General features: G+C 34.9%; 2 protein-coding genes across 4 annotated transcripts in view; one reads left to right on the forward strand and one right to left on the reverse strand.

Moving 5' to 3' along the window:
* The window catches only part of FeCH (ferrochelatase, mitochondrial), a 6563-nt gene extending 176 nt beyond the window's left edge, over window positions 1–6387 (forward strand). The window contains exons 2-9 of the mRNA XM_070131636.1: window positions 949–1165; window positions 1638–1740; window positions 2025–2143; window positions 2606–2707; window positions 3482–3647; window positions 4004–4160; window positions 4330–4445; window positions 4684–6387. Of these exons, the coding sequence (XP_069987737.1) occupies window positions 949–1165; window positions 1638–1740; window positions 2025–2143; window positions 2606–2707; window positions 3482–3647; window positions 4004–4160; window positions 4330–4445; window positions 4684–4884 (1181 nt within the window). The 3' untranslated portion in view covers window positions 4885–6387. The remainder of the gene's footprint in view (window positions 1–948; window positions 1166–1637; window positions 1741–2024; window positions 2144–2605; window positions 2708–3481; window positions 3648–4003; window positions 4161–4329; window positions 4446–4683) is intronic.
* A 1161-nt stretch (window positions 6388–7548) lies between these two features.
* The window catches only part of LOC113803190 (condensin-2 complex subunit G2), a 24172-nt gene continuing 11720 nt past the window's right edge, over window positions 7549–20000 (reverse strand). Inside the window, exons 9-25 of one of the 3 annotated variants that reach the window (XM_070131441.1) lie at window positions 19773–19904; window positions 18839–18990; window positions 18596–18719; window positions 18218–18398; window positions 17796–17906; window positions 16405–16461; window positions 15850–16052; window positions 15398–15514; window positions 14098–14226; window positions 12417–12590; window positions 11915–12153; window positions 11573–11766; window positions 11119–11303; window positions 10212–10334; window positions 9838–9978; window positions 8436–8620; window positions 7549–7974 (exon numbers count right to left, since the gene is read on the reverse strand). In XM_070131441.1, the coding sequence (XP_069987542.1) occupies window positions 7911–7974; window positions 8436–8620; window positions 9838–9978; window positions 10212–10334; window positions 11119–11303; window positions 11573–11766; window positions 11915–12153; window positions 12417–12590; window positions 14098–14226; window positions 15398–15514; window positions 15850–16052; window positions 16405–16461; window positions 17796–17906; window positions 18218–18398; window positions 18596–18719; window positions 18839–18990; window positions 19773–19904 (2511 nt within the window). In that variant the 3' untranslated portion in view covers window positions 7549–7910. The remainder of the gene's footprint in view (window positions 7975–8435; window positions 8621–9837; window positions 9979–10211; window positions 10335–11118; window positions 11304–11572; window positions 11767–11914; window positions 12154–12416; window positions 12591–14097; window positions 14227–15397; window positions 15515–15849; window positions 16053–16404; window positions 16462–17795; window positions 17907–18217; window positions 18399–18595; window positions 18720–18838; window positions 18991–19772; window positions 19905–20000) is intronic. The other 2 variants (XM_070131554.1, XM_070131498.1) reach the window with 2 other exon arrangements.

The following is a 20000-nucleotide window of genomic DNA, read 5'->3' on the forward strand; positions in this document are numbered from 1 at the left end:
TGTGGCTTGTAGGTGTTAATATTACTTAGAATATGGAAGAAACACTAGGAAAATATTTTTTTTAGCGGGGGAACACCTGAGCTTTCGTGATCAGCTGGTGTTGCGGAAGGTTATTTTTATATCGTTTTTGGATTTTCGTTTGGTGGGATATTAATATGGGTAAATAGATGAGAATATCCTCTTCGCTGTAGGAAGCAGAAAGCAGTAATATTATTTGATCATGAAAGGATAAAAGGCAAGGAAAATCAGTAAGGGTTAACTTTGCTAATGAATATGTTCTTCAGAACACTTGTGTGCAACAGATCACAATGATATTGTTACTGATGGTTTCATCTTACCCTCTGTTAGTCATGTATGTAGGATTTATGCTACGGAACCCCCCTGCTATATCCCTCAAATAGTAGGGGAAGGCTTGAAGGTTATCAGGGACTTTGTCAGGTAAAATATGAGGGAGAAACATATGAAGTAGGTCACTAAATTATCTATTGCAGGGACTTTGCCCCTTGCTACCCTCCCAGGTGGAGTTACTACCCCCTAAACTCCAATTTGGAATCTTCCAGGTTGTTATGGTGTAGAACCAGCCAGAGGAAAGGAAAGGTTTAGAAGAATTAACAAGATTTCAAGTGAAAAAAAGGCTTTTATAATTTCTGATAACATATGGTAACCAGTGTAATCACAAATATCCTACATTGTTGCCTAAATTTTTTAGTATATCATATCACTCTGTTAAGGGGGTGCAGTTTATCACATGGAGGGGGTAGCAGCCTCTCCATTCCAAGTAAAATGATTTTAGAATGTTCTCCATCTTCATTTTTTTTCATTTTCATACTGGTTTATTTAACCGTTAGAACACATACTATAATAGTGCCTGTACTTGTTTCTTAGTTTTCATTTTTTCTAAAGCCTCTGTATATGTACTAATTAAAGATTTCATCCTTTCTCAAACAGATGGTATGCTGCGTCCGAGTATATGTCGCCTTACGACATCAAGCTCCACAGGAGGTGGGGCACAAGCTCAGCCAAAGCATGATGTACAGGATAGCTCTTCACCAAAGACTGGTATCCTCATGTTGAACATGGGAGGTCCACAGACCACAGATGAAGTTCACGAATTTTTGCTTCGCCTCTTCAAGGATCGTGACATTATTCAACTGCCATTCCAAGAGTAAGAGCAATGGTCATTTTGTATTTTTATTTGATTTTATTTTCCCCCCCCTGTGCTACATGCTGTTCATTTCACAGTTATGTATGTATACTGTATAATTTTAGCTTTTATTTAGTATTTTAGAAGAAGAGAGAGCATGGTGAGTCACTTTATATAAGAGTTGGGTATAATGCAAAAGAAATTTTGTTGATTCCACCAGTCACTTCATTTTGTAGTAATTTTATTTAATAACCTATTTGATCCTGAGTAAGAAGAAATGTGTATGTATGAAATCAGCAGGTCATTCTTGAATCATTAGTTAATGTAGGAAACATTTCCTTTTATTAATGTAAATGCAAATATTTCACCAGACATATGAAAAAAGGAATTGAATAGAAATTATTTGTTAAGTAACATTTATAATCACAAAACCTAGATTAGGAAGAACTTTTGATGCTATTATAACTGACTGACTTTTGCCTTTATCTTTCAGTTACATGGGACCATGGATTGCAAAGAGAAGAACACCTGATATTCAGAAAAAGTATGCGGAGATTGGTGGTGGTTCTCCAATTTTTAAATGGACAGATCTTCAAGTAGGTATTTGAAAAAAAAAATGTTAGGATTTTGTTTTTATTTTGATTAAGTTAAAGTGAAAAAGGGAAGTGAAGAGTCAGTTAATGTAAACAGATAATGGAAATTAATTTGCAAGAGGATTAACATAAACAGGCCCATTTAAAAAGATTAAAGATCCTACTCTATTGTATAATGATTTTTTTTACACAAATATTTAAATTTCCTTTTTAGTTTGAAATGATAATAATCAGTAAAACAAAGCACCTTATATCGAGAATGTAAACCCTTGGTATTTTTATTATAGGGGAGACTACTCTGTGAACGTCTTGATGAAATGCATCCCGAGTCTGCACCTCACAAGCATTACGTTGGTTTCCGTTATGCTCACCCATTGACTGAAGATACCTTGGAAAAGATGGAAGAGTGAGTTCTAAACTTTCCTGATCGTTGTCTATTAATTCCCCTTGATTTTATGACTTTGAAACTCTTTCATAGGTGTATACGAAACTATTCCCTGATAAATGTCAATAATCTTGCTCTGTTGATCACATCCTGAAATGGGAAGTGGGTAGATATAGGACGTAGGAGAGTGTTACAAGTAGCTTCATGTATGCTCAGCAGTAAGGCTGAAATGGAAATAGCTTGTTTCATAAGATAACATATCTCGGCAGACAAAAATTAATGATATGAGATAGTAGCTTTCACATATTATTGGAGTGGTATTTATGAATGGTATCATATAGGATGAGAACTTCCAAAATCACACACACACACATGGACACGCACACGGACACGCACACACGGACACGCACACAGTTACACACACACATGGACACATCTGTAAGAAATAAACTGAAAGTGACATTAAATTTCTTTGCAATACAGGGATGGAGTTGAGAACTGCATTGCCTTCTCTCAATACCCACAGTACAGCTGCAGTACGACGGGATCCAGCATGAACGCCATCCATAAATTCTATGCTAACAGGTACAGTGTCATTTTATGTTTATAATTGTTACATACATAGGACTGTTTAAGAAGGCCCTTCTATTTTTTGTTGCTTTTATCATTTAAGTGATTTTCTTTATTTGTCACTGTTCATGTATGTATATGTATATGTATATGTATATGTATATGTATATGTATATATATATGTATATGTATATGTATATGTATATATATATATATATATATATATATATATATATATATATATATATATATATATATATTTATATACAAATATATGTATATTTATATATGAACATATATATTTGTATATAAGTATATATATGTTTATATGTATATATTTATATATGTATGTATATATTATATTATAGATATATATTATATATATTATTTATATATATATATATTATATATATAATATATATATATATATTTATATATGAACATATATATATATATATATATATATATATATATATATATATATATTTATACATATATTTATATATATATATATATATATATATATATATACATATATATATACATATATATATATATATATATATATATATATATATATATATATATATATATATATATATATATATATATATATTATATATATTATATATATATACACATGTATATTCATGTATATTGATTTATGTATTTATCTGTATGTGTATGTATATGAATGCATAAATGTATATATGAATGAAAGAGAAGAATTAATGATAGAAATTGCATACTAAAAGATTACATGCATATACATTTTTTTTTTCATTGCAGATCTGTGGAGTCAGCAATGAAATGGAGTGTCATTGATCGATGGTGTACAAACCCCTTCCTCGTAAAGTGTTTTGCTGACAATATCAGAAAGGAATTGGAACAGTTTCCCGAGGAAAAGAGAAAAGATGTTTTCATCCTTTTCTCTGCACATTCGTTGCCAATGAGGGTATGTGGTGCCTTGGAACTTTTCATTATTACCTCAAGTATTATTACTGCTAATATCATGGTGACTAATATGAAGTATCTCAAAAGTTATCAGGTTTTACCTATGGAAAGAGAACTTTCTATCTTCAATGGTGCATATGTGACAGAAGCCGAATATAATGATTGTTTTTTATTCTTTTACTATTTTTTTCTAAGATTGAAAGTTTTGCTCTAAGAGAAGTTTCTACAATTTATGTTAGAGATTAGGGTCTCTTCACCTAAAAGTATGTTTTTAAGTTACAAAGTAAGTATTTGTGTGTTGTCCTTGTTATTCAGAGAATATTTTAGCTAATAAATGATCATCTGAAATTTTAACAGCAAGTTGGGCGTGGTGATCCCTATTCTGCTGAGGTTGGTGCTACAGTACAGCTTGTTATGCAGGAACTTGGATTTACAAATCCATATCGTTTGGTATGGCAAAGTAAAGTAGGGCCTCTTCCATGGCTGACTCCAGCTACAGATGATGCAATTAAAGGTGAGTTTGAGTGCATGACCTGTCATAGTCCATATTTATGTGCAAGTCTTGATGATAGCAGAAAAACATTGAATACTCAGTCATCTTAGTCTTTATCCCAGTAGACTGCAATTGTAGTGTTCTGTTATTGTGTTGATAACCAGTGTTTTCTGTAATATTTCTTATTTAGGTCTTGTGCAAAGAGGAAGGAAGAACATGATCTTAGTCCCAATAGCATTCACGAACGAGCACATAGAAACCCTGCATGAGATGGATATTGAGTATGCTGAAGATCTTGGAAAAGAGGTTTGTAGTTTGGCTTTTATAAGATATTGATATTTCATAAATGATAAAGGTGATCTGTGAAGTCTATAGTGTTTATGTTACACATCAGAAAATTTTCTTATGATGATAAATTAAATGGGTGCTAGTCAGCATAGCAGAGTTTAGAATAGTGGCTGTAATGCTTTATATCCAGTACATTTATGCCATTTAAGAGTATGATGAAATATATTACGAGCCATAAATGTATTCCCTTATACAGGTTGGAGCTGAGTGCATACGCCGATGTGCATCACCTAACGACCATCCCTTCTTCATTGATGCCCTTGTTGATGTGGTCAGCAAGCACCTACAAGAAGGTCATAGGTGCTCGGAACAGTTCCTCCACAATTGTCCTTTGTGTGTAAACCCATCGTGTTATGCTTCCAAGAAGTGGTTTAGATATACCACCAAAAAGTTTTAAGATTTATTAAAAAAGAGAAGAAAGAATTAAAGATAGAGGAATTGCATACTAAAAGATTAATGCAAAATATGTAGAACAATGTAGAAGAGGTGGGTAATTGGTTTTATGTATTATATATGGCAAACTATTTTCTTGACTTGACCCTGTTTTTTTGGAATATCTTTTTTATTATATTTAAAAATCAGATTTGCATTTATTTATTTCACATCTCATATAAAAGTAGACAGAAAGTTGATACAGAAAAGGAGCCAGAGAGCCAAAAGTGAAGATTGTGCAAGTAATCAGCTTATTATGAATTACCAGTGAATGTAAATTGTATGCAAATTACCCCTAATTGTTAACATTGAAAATGTGCTTTTATATAGCCATAATTCAAGTTTATTATGCAACCATTGAGAAAATACACAACCATAGTATTTATTTACAAGACCTTCACTAAGTGATAAAACTTGATTAGAACAAAAACAAAAATGTTTAGGCCCTAATCCAGATATGCCAGGAGGATAAATGGCTTAACAAGGTGTGTAATAGGCAGAATAGTACCAAAGCAGAGGCATACTACTACTTAATGTGATTGTAAAATTTTGTCTTCAAATGATGTGAGAAATCATTTGTAGGAACTGGCTGTTCATTTTTTAATTCATCTTTAGTTTGAATACTGTGGTTATGGGGTATAATACTTTTAATGTTTCAATGTTACTATCACTGTTTTCATTTTTATTTTTTTACATCATTTTCATATCATTTACTTGTGTTGTATTTTCATCTTAATTGGCCTGCTTCAACCTTTTGTGTAGTAAGGAGCACAAAATCTTTATATCAAGATTTTATCTTTATATTAAGATGAGTAAATAATGACATTTTTTCCTTCAAACTGTCTTAGCTTCTGCTAGTTAAAGCCACAGAACAAAAGAATTCAGACAGACTTATGACACTAATTATAGATAATTCTGCTGAAGAGGTGAAGGACTGCAAGCTCATCTCGATATCTCCCACATTGTAGCTTCCAGTATTATGAGTATTTATTGTTGCACAGTAACCCACTGGATCCGGGTGACTTGACAATCACATCATGAAAAATTTTGGTTGTGGGCCAGGTTGATGAGAATGCCTCCTTTAAATTTGACTGAGAGTCAGAGTGACAGGAATGTCTGATCAGGATTGCACAAAGATCTTGGAAGGTGATTTGACCGTGGGCATTTAGAAAGCTCCTCTTACATTTCCACCAGTTAAACAAAGGGGAAATGTACCACCAATGACCCTATTCCTGCCCACCATGGTTGGCTTTGCAGGGTGTGTAAAAGAAAATTGAATGTTACAAAAATATTTTCAAATGACAGTTACCTATTGTAATTGTTATTGCAGAGTTGTAGGCAACCAACAGAGATAAATTGAAGCCTGATCAGGGAAAACACATTGTTATCACATTAATATTTGTCTTTATGCTAAATCAGACTATAGAAAACAGTCAAACTGCAAAATATGTAAATACATATTACAAAATCCAAGGAATCTTGATACCAGGCATGAGTGTTTGTGTGGGCTAGGCTTACAAGCCACACACCCAGGAGTCAATATTCAAGCTTAGATTTTGGTCCATGTGCAGACCACTAGCCACCTGGATCTATTGGGTTAAACTAAGAAATATATATTTGTTATTTAAAAATAAATTTGTTTCCTTTAACCTTTACTTAGAGTATGTTGTTGATAACTTTAAACAGTGGTTACTATACAAACTGAGCAAATGGTAAATTCAGTTTTATGAAGTTCTAGATGTAAAACTTTTTTTGCTGTGGGCTGTGGCATAATGTTGATTTACCCTGCATTGTGCCTCGACCAATTTTGCAGTTATTTCTTCTCATTCTTTTCTCCATCTCCTTCCTAATGTGTGAGCCATGTTAAACAGGTGAAAGAATGGCTTTTGGGTCAGTCCGGAATGGCCTCAGAGATCCATGGGCATGGTAATCCCCTGGTTAGTCATTTACCCCTACCTATCATGCACTCTTGTTAGGGTCATTGAGGGTTGTCTACATACTAACTAGCCCCCTTGATGTTAACCAGCTCTTCTTTAGTCCCGGCTTTGACCACTGCTACCACTACCCCATCCTTGATGCTTGCTTTCAATTCGGTTCATTCCGAGTTATTCACCAAGTTCATTCCTCAACCATGAGAATGCATACCTGCTGGATCACAGTTGTTTTAGTTTAGCTCTCACCTTACCTCTGCCCTACCTTGCACCTTTGACAGAAAATCCTTTTAAGTGCCCATACCCATAAATGAATTGCCAGACAATGGTCATACTGTATTGAATAAACTGACTACTGCCAGTCATGCATGTCCACTAACCAACTTCACCTGTGAACAAGTTTCAGGTATCTATAAGTAGCTTTAATTCTTGCAGTGGGTCTTCCTATAGGAGTCCAGGGGAGAATACTACCTGGAGACTGCTGCCCTCGTAACCAATATTTTCTCCTATTGGTTTAATTTACATATCAGAAGTTTCTTCTGTTGCTCACCAAATGCTAGGTTTTCTTATATAATATTTTTCTCCACCTACAAACTTTCTACTTTCCTTCCACCATAAAAGTTGTTCTTATATACTATACACCATGGCATGTATGTACATGCCATCCCAGTCAGCATTAGGAAATGAAATAGGCAATATACTTTTCTGTAACTGTTCTTATTTCATTTTATTACTAACACCTATCTCTTGGCATTGAAAAAGAAATGTAGTTTAATGAAAGAAACAGTCTATTAAGTCTTTAATATATAAACAATGGTATAAAAAATGAAAGTGCATTTTGCAAAGATATCTATACAATAATCTTAGAATCAAGAAAGATGACATATGCATGATATAATGAAAATAGATAAATTTATTTGATCGAAGGCAAAAGAGAATATAAGACACCTAGTTTATCAATGATTACAAAAAACATGATCCTTTGTAATGCAAATACAAATACACAAAATTGTTAAATAAACAATAGTTTCGTAAATTTGCCTATGTTGAATTTATTAGTCTATATCACTCCAAGCGTATCCTTCATATCTTGGATTATGTCCCTCGAAGCTGCTGTATATCTCCTGAAACAAGAAAGTAATCATTTTTATTTTTATTGTAATTATACTTAGCAATTAATGCCCCTATTAATAACAACAAAAATAAAATATGGAGAATAGGATGGTTCCTTTCACTGATTTACTTCCCTCAGATCCCAGTTGACTATAAGTTTTATACAATTATATTTAACACTAAAAAGAGGAGAAGGAGAAGGAGAAGGAGAAGAAGGAGAAGGAGAAGAAGGAGAAGGAGGAGAAGGAGAAGGAGAAGAAGGAGAAGGAGAAGGAGAAGGAGAAGGAGAAGAAGAAGAAGAAGAAGAACAACAACAACAACAACAACAACAACAAGAAAAGAAGAACAAGAACAAGAAAAGAAGAAGAAATGGAATGGTAAATATGGAACTGCTACAGACTTAACCACCTAAATCCAAATAGTAAAGATGATGATGATGAAGAACAAAACTCAATAAGTATCAGTAACTCACTCGTACACTCCATAGGCTGACTTTTTATCAGGATCTTCTTCCTCAGGACAGGTAGGGAATACAATTCTTGACATTATAGAATCGACTCTAACCACGGCTTGCTTGAGACTAGATGGGGAAATCTTGCCACTGTCTCTTATCAAGACCTTGAGCAAATGTGTACAAGCCAGGAGTGATGTTATGTCCTGCAGAGAAAAAAGAGAAGCATTCTGAGTAGGAATAAATGGGGACCATCCTGGCTGTTGCCCATCTTGTTCTGATTAATAAAACTTGGAAAAAAATACACACATACAAAAAGAAAACACTCAGACTATGTGTGCTTTTTATCCCTTCTCCTGTCACAGGGAAAATTTAAAATGTTAAAAATAAGCAACAAAAATGTCTTGCATGTTTGCATCAGCATAATCTCTGTTCCTTCTGGCTGTTCTTGCTAAATTTGTGACAATTTTAAATCTTATACAATGCGAAAGACTATAAAATGCAGGCTACAGGGAGGGCAATATCTCCATGCACAGGATCCTGTAGCAGCCACAACCTGCAACATGTACAACTCATGTTCCAAATACTTCCCAGGCTGTTTCATTCCAGGACCAACGGCCTTGTCTTCATTGGTCGCCAAGCAGGCTTGCTCAAACAGGCTCTCCTTTCCTAATTTCCTAGTCTACTTAAAGTCCCAAGATTCAGAACACAGAACAGATATCACATTCCAGACACACTTCATCTGAGCAGCAGCATCACAGGACATCCCTGCCCTTCTCTAACTAGTGATTCTCCCTGGCTCCCCCTTAGAATTCCACTTCACCTACAGCACCCAGCCATCACACCCACACTTAATTACTCCTCAAGGAGATTAACCACCAGTCATGCAGTAAAAACATCTATTTACTACTATCCATTCCTGCCTCCCCTGACACACAGCAATTGAATAATGCAAAAATACAAAATAAATGACATAAATAACATAATTGCTGATGCTAATGCAGAGATGTAGAATAAGAGTGGTAATATGAAGTCCGCTTAATGTAAATAGTTTACTACAATACTGATAAAACATAACAAATGACAAACATAGACCCGTTAAATGCTTATGCAGAGATTATAACATTGCAAAGGGATGGCAAGGAGTCTTACTACTTTACATGATTGTTCATGCATGCCAGATCCAAGCGATTAAGTAGGAGATTCTAAAAAGAGAAAGTATTGGGGGTTATCTCTTCTCTATGTATGGGTACTTTTATAAAATTTGTGCGGAGCCTGACCCAACTAATACACATACACGGAAGGGAGAAACAGATATTTCTATAAATAGTAACATGACAGCTACTAAGAATCACCAAACCCACAAAATAAATGTGCACTTCTCATTCTGCTATCCATGACACACACAAAAAGAAAAACTTACTTGTACCGCTGAGGTTAGCTTCATAAAGGATGTGATAAAGGCTGCTGAAAGTTTTGCACGGCTCTGACACACTCCTACTGTTAAGGCAACAAATCCACCAATTTCTTTGACTGAGTTCACATCTGTGTCCACACCTTTCACCTGATGTAAAAAAAGTGCAGAAATATTATAAAAAGACTAAATATTACAAACCTATCTAGGCCCACTGGCAAGCCTTATTAAGTGAACTACATAACATACAACATAAAATCTAAGATATGGCATAATACAAATATATCATTGTAAGTTGTTAAAAGATGCTCAATAAATAATTTGGGATTTTGCATTTTTAAATTCTACAAAGTTATATTTCCAGACACAGGAGTCACACTCACCTTATCAATATGCCAACTGAGATGATCTATCACAGAAGACACCAGATATTTCATTGCACATGAATTTGATGAATTACCAAAAGATGTCAATACCAGGGCCAGCATGTTAGCAAGGTCTCCATCCTGTGAAACATATAGAATTAACCTCTTTGCCTGTAAAAGTGCTACTGGCATTTCCTGCAAGGCATAAAAAAAAACAAAAAAACTTCCTCATAGTTAGGAATAAGGAGAATATATCTTTTAACCCAGTCAAAGCAGGAGCCCCCAGTACAATATCAAACACATCAGGGTACATGTGGAGTCAGCAGTTTGAGGAAAATATCAAAAGCATTGAAAAGATAAATTACCCTACCCTCTCACCTCTTGGCCCAGGCTTAAACAATCTTTAATGTAATGAGACTAAAAAGAGATTTTAAGCCTACTTCCTTGGGGGTATTTCTCCGTCATGAAAGCAGCCAGGACCAGGCAAGTCCACAACTGTTTAGCATGCACAACAGCATTTATGTTAAGGACACAAGCAAGCCTCAACATAGCAAATTACTCCCACTCTCGAAATTTAAACAGGTTGTAGCACTGATCCAATCCTCAGTATCTAAATGCCCTAACCATAATGCATACCAAAATAATCTATACTCCAAAAGCAAAAATCGACGTTACCCCTAGAGCATAAGGCATAGAACATACTGTGTATATATTTCTACATTTATCCTCCTAAACACTCGATATCTACATTTATTAATTATTTTATTACATGACTTTCACCATAAAATCCTTACATATCAGAAACCCTCAAACATGATAAAAAAAGGAGTGAAAAAGAGTAGTGTTGTTATAACCCACACTGAATCAAGACTGTGCAAGAGCTTTAGATATGAGAAGAGGTCATTCACTTCACGATAAATCATACCTGAGGCAATTTTTCTTGTTGTTTGCAGAAATCTGATATTGAAGTCAAACAAGTATTTATCAACTGCTCTGGACTGACCCCTCCAAACTCTTCAAGGTCATCACTTTGGGTCCCATACACTTCAAGGAATCCGTAGGCTTCTTGTGCCAGTACCAGACTTTTCTGCCAAAACTTGTCCGAGGCATCTACAAGGAAAATATCAAAATGTATACATGCAATATTTTGATTCACTTTTATCTTTAGTAAACAATAAACTTTTTACTTCTTATACATAGAGATTTTGTATCAAAATGTATACATGCAATATTTTGATTCACTTTTATCTTTAGTAAATAATAAACTTTTTACTTCTTATAAATAGAGATTTTGTATGTTGTAACGTAAACAAAAGACCAACAATTTTTGCAGACACCTTTTCCATCTCTCTCAGACTTAGGATGAGAGCGCTACTTACCAGTTTTTAAAAGTTCTTCAGTGAATCCACAGGCTTTATAGGCAAAGGAAGGACCTCCAGCTCCAACAATGAGTAAATTGGTGATGCAAGCAAGAAGGTCACTCAAGGCACTTACAGCAAGCACTGGAGCATCTTCTCCTGCTCTTAATTTTCTCTTGCCACTCTGCTCCTCCCCCAATGTTGGTATCAAGACTCTGAAAGAGTTAATGGGAAAGTCAAACAAATGACAAATCCTTACTATACACATCATTTACAAAGCAGCAATTCCTAAAACAAATAATTACAAAAAAGATAAGAAGAAAAAGTGTGAGTTAACTAATACAGCCACTAAACAACACAAACCTTCTGCACCAATCTATACAGGTAACTACAGTGGCAGTGCTGTCATATAGATCATCCACTGGAATCTCTTTTTCACATACTGCTCCCCTCCTCTTCTCGCGAGGTTCTTCGGATATGTGAGGTGGGTTATGAAGAACTGCAACCAAACTCAAGTACTGAGCCCAACACTCACACAGGAATCTGTCAGAGCATAGTGCTGAGAGCTCTTCTGTTTGGTTCAAACGATCACCTAAAAGACCCTGAAAAAGTAGTTTGTTTTGTCAATATCTATATTTGTGGGTAAGGGTTATACTTAGTATGATTTCTCTACACATTTGCAGAAATTTAACATAGCCAAACATTTCTCATTTATACTACTTCACTAAATAACAATAACTATATTAATAAGGACATGCATATTAATAATAAAATAATTACAATTTTAATAATAAAAAGAAATAGCGATAAAAAAAACATACAGAAAAATAAAGAAAGCTTATAGCCTTCATTGCAGTCACTATACCTTCACATTCGCCATGTTCTCTGACATTTGTACTAAAAGATGTCTGTTTCTTCCAAGAGCTGCAAGTTTATTTAATGGATGCTGTAGGATGTGACCAACAAGACGTAGAGCCAACAGAGGTTGTGGTGAAAGTTCCTCTTGGAATCGTACACCTTTGCGGCTTTTCCTACGTTCCTGTCGGCAATTACAGAAGCGATAATACTTTTTCCTCTTCTTGTTTCTCTCTTATCTGAAGTTCAGTTTATCAGTGCATACAAAAACATATCATTAAAAATATATGAACACAACTCAATCACTTCACGCTATATTAATCGTAACAATGATGATAATCACAATATTGAAATACCTGCAAAATATACATAAAAAGTAAAAACAAAAGTAAGAGCAAACTAAACCAATGATAATGAAGATAATAAATATGATAGAAGGAAAATAAAGGGTTTATGTTTTCTGCCCAAGACCAAACTCTTTCGAACAAACTGAAGAAGAAAAATAAGTTACAAGGACATGCAAGAGAAATGTAGATTGTGTGAAGAACATGATGAATACATATTCCACATAGTAGCAAGCACAATCTACAAAATGTGTCCACACAATATAAAGAGACGTGTCAGTGCACCATAAATCGTACGCATAAAATGAAGCAGAAATTTCCTTTGAAAGCCAAGTATGTTATCCTATAAGATTCAACTTTCAAATAGGCCATCCAATAGAAAATAGTTATTCTGATAATGACTGGAAACAAGAGAAAGAATATGCTAAATACCTAATGCAGCTGGTTTACATGCAAAATATTTAGAAATCTGGAGAATGAGTTAGAAAAGTTGCATTAAACTTTTTTGAGAGAAAGAGAAAGAGAAAGAGAGAGAGAGAGAGAGAGAGAGAGAGAGAGAGAGAGAGAGAGAGAGAGAGAGAGAGGGGGAAAGAGAGGGAGGGAGAGAAAGAGAGAGAGAGAGAGAGAGAGAGAGAGAGAGAGAGAGAGAGAGAGAGAGAGAGAGAGAGAGAGAGAGAGAGAGAGAGAGAGAGAGACAGAGACAGAGACAGAGAGAGAGAGAGAGAGAGAGAGAGAGAGAGAGAGAGACTACATTGCACTGAAAAATGCAAGGAATGTCCCTGAAACCTGAAGCAGTGAATGACTATCAAACCAAAACAATGTAAACAATAACTAGTAAGTGGACTACTTTGTATGTGGGAAGAACCGAAGGCAGAATTACATGTGTATCTAAAAAAAATGATTATTATAATAAAAGAAAAAATCCAAAAATATCAAGGAATGGGGTAAACAGGTGAGGTGAGGCAGGTCTAGTCACTGACTCCTTGGTAACTATGCACTTGTGGAGCCATCTATTTAAGTATTAAAAAATTAATTATCATAATCTAAATGTTAACCAATAGATAAAACAAAAACAAAATGCACAGCGCATGTTACCAATGCCGACGGTCTAAGTGCTACCCAGCATGCCTATGTGGTTAGACAAAGACAAGCAGTTATATTAAAGGTATTTCTTTTTACCATTTGCCTCCTCCCCCCATTTTTTAAATAATAAACAGCTATAACGCAAACACACACCTTAGTATAAAATATCAAGTTTTATGGGCCAAATAGAACATTCAAGGGACTTGAGCATAGTGCTCTCCCCTAAAGAAAAAGTGAGAAGATATTTCTGTGCAAAGGACTCACCTTACTACTTGTAGTTACACCAGCACTAAAACCTTCATTCAGCCATTCTGTTGCCAGTTCCAAGATGTCATCTACACGATTCCAGTTGCACAGAGCATTTACATATGTGACATAAGATTCTTCCTTGTCCTAAAATAAATAAAATAACATAAGGAATTATTATCCTCTGTATATCACACATCCATATCCTATAAAAACTTATATATTTTCAACATGTGGCAAATGCAAGACAGAAGAGAGGAATCTGTGCTACAGGTCTTTTGATCAGAAATGAGGATACAGAACAGGCCCTGTGCCCATTGGTTATAGGGAAAATTTAAGAGGATGGTCAAGAGGATGATGAGGGAGAGTAAAGAGAGTAAAAGAAAATTCAGTTTCATGAAAAGTGTAACCAATAATGCCAATAGAGTCTGGCCGACTTGAGCTAAGAGAGTGACTAATGTTGGCCACCAAGACAGGTATCAAGAAAGCAAGCAGAGCAGTTGTTGCAGCTCCATGGAATTAGTGGAGAGAAGTAGCCAGCTGATTAGGATACATCATGAATCTAGAGGAAAAGGGTCCATCTTGAAGGGTTGAGGAGATAGAGGTGGAGGGGCACATACGTCATTAGGGCCTTGAATGCTAAGAAGGTGCATAATGCAATACACAGAGAGAAGATACAGAGGAAGTTGATGGTGAAAAACAGGCTCAAGCCAAAAATTATCATCCATCCCAAGACTAGGGAAAAAAAGCATGATAACTGAGCATGATTTATGATACATATACTGTGTACATCATAGAATCAACATAAAAGAAAAACTGACATCAAACTGGAAAAAGCACATGGGACAGATAAATAATACTATAGTAATAATTAACGATAATAATTGATAAAAATAATAAAATAATCATGACAAAAACTAATTGAAAAAGAGCACTATAAAATAGCCAAATCTTTGGAGGTTAGAAGATACATAAATAATAGCAATCATATGAAGTGCAAAAAGAAAATCATCTGAATGGTAGGAGAATGCATGTAAGAAGACAATGAGAAACTGTAGGAAAAGAAAAGAAAAGGAAGAGAGAGAGAGAGAGAGAGAGAGAGAGAGAGAGAGAGAGAGAGAGAGAGAGAGAGAGAGAGAGAGAGAGAGAGAGAGAGAGAGAGAGAGAGAGAGAGAGAGAGAGAGAGAGAGAGAGAGAGAGAGAGAGAGAGAGAGAGAGAGAGAGAGAGAGAGAGAGAGAGAGAGAGAGAGAGAGAGAGAGAGAGAGAGAGAGAGAGAGAGAGAGTGTGTGTGTACAAGCCACAACATACACAACTCACCTGGTCTTGCTGCAGTCCTCTTAGCCGTGACATACAGTGACTGACAATGGTAGGCACTAAGGCTTTGGGAAGGAAGCTGGACAGATACAGAAGAGTCTGGGATACCTCATCGTTTTCCTGGACAATGAAAAGTAAATAAAAAAATTTACTATAGAAAATATATAGACACAAACGAATATGATTAACCATCATTCCAAAACAAATTTCCTAGAATTTAAACAAACATTGTCTGCTTTCCATGTATTGAACCTTCTTAAATATATTACATATCTCACAATCAAAGTATATGAAGAAGCATTAATCAAAGAAACTCTAAAAAACACCAAACAAACAGTTTCCTTAATCATTCATAGCAATTCTTTAAACCTTACAGTAATAAAAAAAAATAACTTCAAACAAATGTCTGACTTTTTCATCTAATGTAAACTGTAAATGTAAACAAAATCTCTCACCTTGAAGGCTTTGAAGAAAAGGGGCATGCTCTTGGACACCCTAGTTCGTATTGCTTCAATGTACTTCTCATTTTCTGGCTGTGCCAACCTGTGAGCATTAGTTGTCCAAATAATGACAATGGTATCAAAGAGTCCACCTATAACTGCAGGGTTGTCGAGTGGAGATGCACTATCATCAGCAGTTTGTTCATCATCACTCACATCTGTTAAGACATTACAAAATTCCTTAGTCTCTGGCTATAACTGGGAATGTATGCAATGTCAACATGCATCATACTACAAATGCTCACTAATTCATAACAGTCATTCAAATTCTACAAATGCAAGTGCAGCATGGGATATATTTGCAATGGCATAGAAAACCTTAAGTAGCTAAGAGAGAAGAAAGAGAAAAAATCCTGTAATATCAATTACTGTTGAAAAAGAAAGAAAGGAGGAAAGAAGCAAAAAGAAAATATATAAAAATATCTATACACATACAATGTTCATAACATCACTTCCTTTACCACGAAAACCAAATCCAATGTATATCAAGGGATGCTACCCTATTCTCACCTTTCCTCTCCTCACTTTCCTTGGCAGCAGCAGAAACGGCTTTCCTCTGGCTTGGAACTGGAACACACTGATGTTAGTATACACCTTGTTATCCACAACCTTACTTAGCAACATACTACTTAACAGCCGAAGCAACTGTTACCCAAGGCTTCCTTGCGCATGGCAAAACCAAGATACATCTTCAGCTATTGTATGCACACTATATCAGGACAGTTTCCAAGGGATATGAAAAGGGAATAGCTTTACATTTCTTTATATCCCTGTTTAAATCTACCATCATCAAATTCAATATCATTTAAATGAAACTCCTGCAATCTTATACGTATGAAAGAAAATGAATAAACAAATCAATGAAAAATAAAATTAGTAATAACAATAACAATTACCCTATTTATTACCCCAGAAAATAAAAATTTTCAACACTAAATCATTCCAGATAACTGTATGGGTTCTCATCCAAACAGCTGTATGGGATTTTTGAAATGACTAGCATGATTTAAGCATGAATCAAGCAAACCACAGAGAAGCACTATTCTATTTTTATCTTTACATATTCTGTAAGCTATTGTTGTAGAAACAAGATGTGTGTTTTTTTCCTTTATAAATTGATTCAAAAAAATATATAAAAAATAAACACACAAGCAGCTCTTAATATGTCTTATCCTGATGTTATGCTAAAAATGTCAGACTTCATTTTTAGCTTATCACATGCAAAATGCTTTTATACTTTTAAAGCATGCAACTGACAAAATCAGAGAATAATCTAAATGAATTAATCTGGAGGAATGATTCTTATTTCAAAAGAAATCATGAAATTAGAGCTGTATATGCTATAAATATAAGACTGTTCTAACCTATCTAATTCTAGCTTCTACTACAATTTTCCATACAAAAAAGAGAACCATTACTTTGCTTTGAAATCATATTGCCTGACAGAGAAAAGAACTTGATAATAGGAAGGAAAGAAATTATAATTCTTATGTCATTCACACCAATCTGAATAATAAAATCATATTTAGGATAAAAGGAGACTAAGAAACAGGAGGATAAGGGGATTCAGACAACAATTCTAATAATATATCATAAAGCAAAGCAAAGCAATAACACAAACATGGCTTTGAATACACAAAAGAGTTATCTACAAGCAAAAAGGAACGGTCTCTATCCTACTAAAGCTACAGGGTTTGTACAAGACAAAAATGAGCCAAGTTGTGAAGTCCCCCCCTCAAATGCATCTATCACCATTTTTTTCTGACTTTGCAATAGAGGGTTAAGCAGTCCTTTCAAACATATAGGCATAGGCTATAAGCATTAATAGCAATCCCATGCCAAACGGACATATTCTACTTCCATGCCTTTACAGTGCAAATCACCATGGGGAAGATCCTTACCTCTATTTTCTTTGTTATCAGGTGCCACTCCTAACCCTAGCTTCAAGTTCTTTTGACTTCCTACACTGGGACTTGTTCTTTCTTCAGGACTGGTGTTACTAGTTTCATGATCTAAAACAAAAGTGTTCAGAATCAATTCCATGATTTAAGTCTAAATCAGGATATCTTCCCTTGCTCTCACATCAGTTCCATGCAGTTGATAAAATCTTGGCATTTCCTTACAAACACAAAAACCTTTCTTTCCTCATATTCTACATCTAACTCCAGAGAATATAACACAAGGTATACTTCCAACCATAAACTTTTTGTATTGATACGTCAAATACACATTCCTCCAGCACTGCATTCATTCATTAGTGATCAATTCAAACTGGTCTCAAGCACAAAATTATCCAAGCATAGTAGATATCCATTTAACTAACCTGTTTCTTGCTGACCCTCTTGAGCTTGTTGGTTTAGTAAGTAATTTCGGAGACATCGCAGTATCAGGAGCATGAAGTGAACATTGCTCGGCAGATCCAGCTTCCGGCTTGTATACTGGTAAAATCTACGTGCTGCAGCTCGATTTTCCTCAAGTAAGGCCAAAGTTCGGTGCAAGAGTTCCTTAGAAAGATATAGCATTTATTATCAGCTTCTCGTAAGTTACAACTATATTTTCAAGTCAGAAAGACTACAGAGTATAGACATTTTCAAATTTAGCATTCTTTGAAACTTTGAAGAGGGGGAACACAAAAAAAGCAATAAGCATCTACATAACATAAATCAAATATAAAATCAACACATAAAATTCCAATACAAACCTGGTCTTCTCTCTGAATGGGATGGAATGTATTCAACAACAACTGAGTTATGAGTTTGCATATGACAGGTGTATCTTCCTCCAAACGATGCAGGATGTGGTTCATCGGCACTATGTCCCAATACCTAGGTTTACATGATCACTATTATTATAAGAGATTATTTCCTTATTATCATTACCATCATAATATCATATTTTCCATTATATCATCCATTATATACATAAAACATCCCATTTTCCCTACCTGATAATCTTTAATGATTTAACCTTCAACAACAACTTCACAAAGGTAGAACGAACATTTCCATTGATATCGTCAAAGGCATCTCCAATACGAGGTAAGACTTCTTTCAAAAATGGTACAGCATCATTGGAATCTAACATGAGGATAATACCCTGAAAAAGCAAGAAAAAAAACATCAATATGATCTTTCTAATGAAAAAAGAATCAATATTATATGAGTATTACGCTCTCACTCTTTTGACTGTAGAAATTTCAAGATAATGAAAAAAAAAAAAGACATTATAAAGAAAGAACCTTCCCTTTAATTCTAGCTACAATTTCTAGAAGTGTGCTCAAAATATTTATGCAGTTTGGCATCTATCACTTACATAATAAATAAAATTACACTTACAATGACTTATGAAAGGATCTATTAAAAATCAACTTATTGGATCTGGTGAGTTGACCCTCATGGCATGAAAAGGAAGGAATAACCATGAATGCATAAAGCTCTTGGAGGGTAATTAGCCTCAGTGGGTATTCAAGGAGCTCTTGGACTATTTCCATTGGTTAACAAGTGTAGAATCCACAAGTCATGACAGAAAGAATGCCAGCTCCTGGGAGGACACTATTTCTATGCTTAGGATACTCTTCCTGCCTGCCATGACTAATGGCATAGGGTGTATTACAAAAAACTGAAAATTACTAAAATGAAAAAATTACACAGATAATTAAACGTTACTCAGTGTTATTGTTACAGCTGTTGCAGAAAAAAGATAACATTGCAAAGAGGAGGCAAGGAGTTTTGACATCTTACTCAAGTTATCTTGTGGTCCAGGCCTACCTGTCATGCCTGACAGCAAGATTTTGAACCACATGCTGACTGAGGGGCACTCAGAAAATCACCCTTTTTAATGCTAATGGGAAATAAACATACTGACAGTGTTGTACTTGCCTTAAGCACTTGGGTTCTGACTTCTGCTGACGAGGCATCGTAGAGCAAATCTGACAGAAGCTTCTGGAACACTGTCTTTATGATGTTTGATGGGATCATGAGCCAGTAATTGGCTAAAATGCTAGTGACACCCTGTAAAAAGATAAAAGAAATTAATCCAAGTTGTTTGCTAAATATAATTTCCTTTGACCCACCGATGTCATCTAACTTACTGTCCACTCCAATCTT

The sequence above is a fragment of the Penaeus vannamei genome, chromosome 1 (genome assembly GCF_042767895.1).
Source record: "Penaeus vannamei isolate JL-2024 chromosome 1, ASM4276789v1, whole genome shotgun sequence".
NCBI classification, from domain to species: domain Eukaryota; kingdom Metazoa; phylum Arthropoda; class Malacostraca; order Decapoda; family Penaeidae; genus Penaeus; species Penaeus vannamei.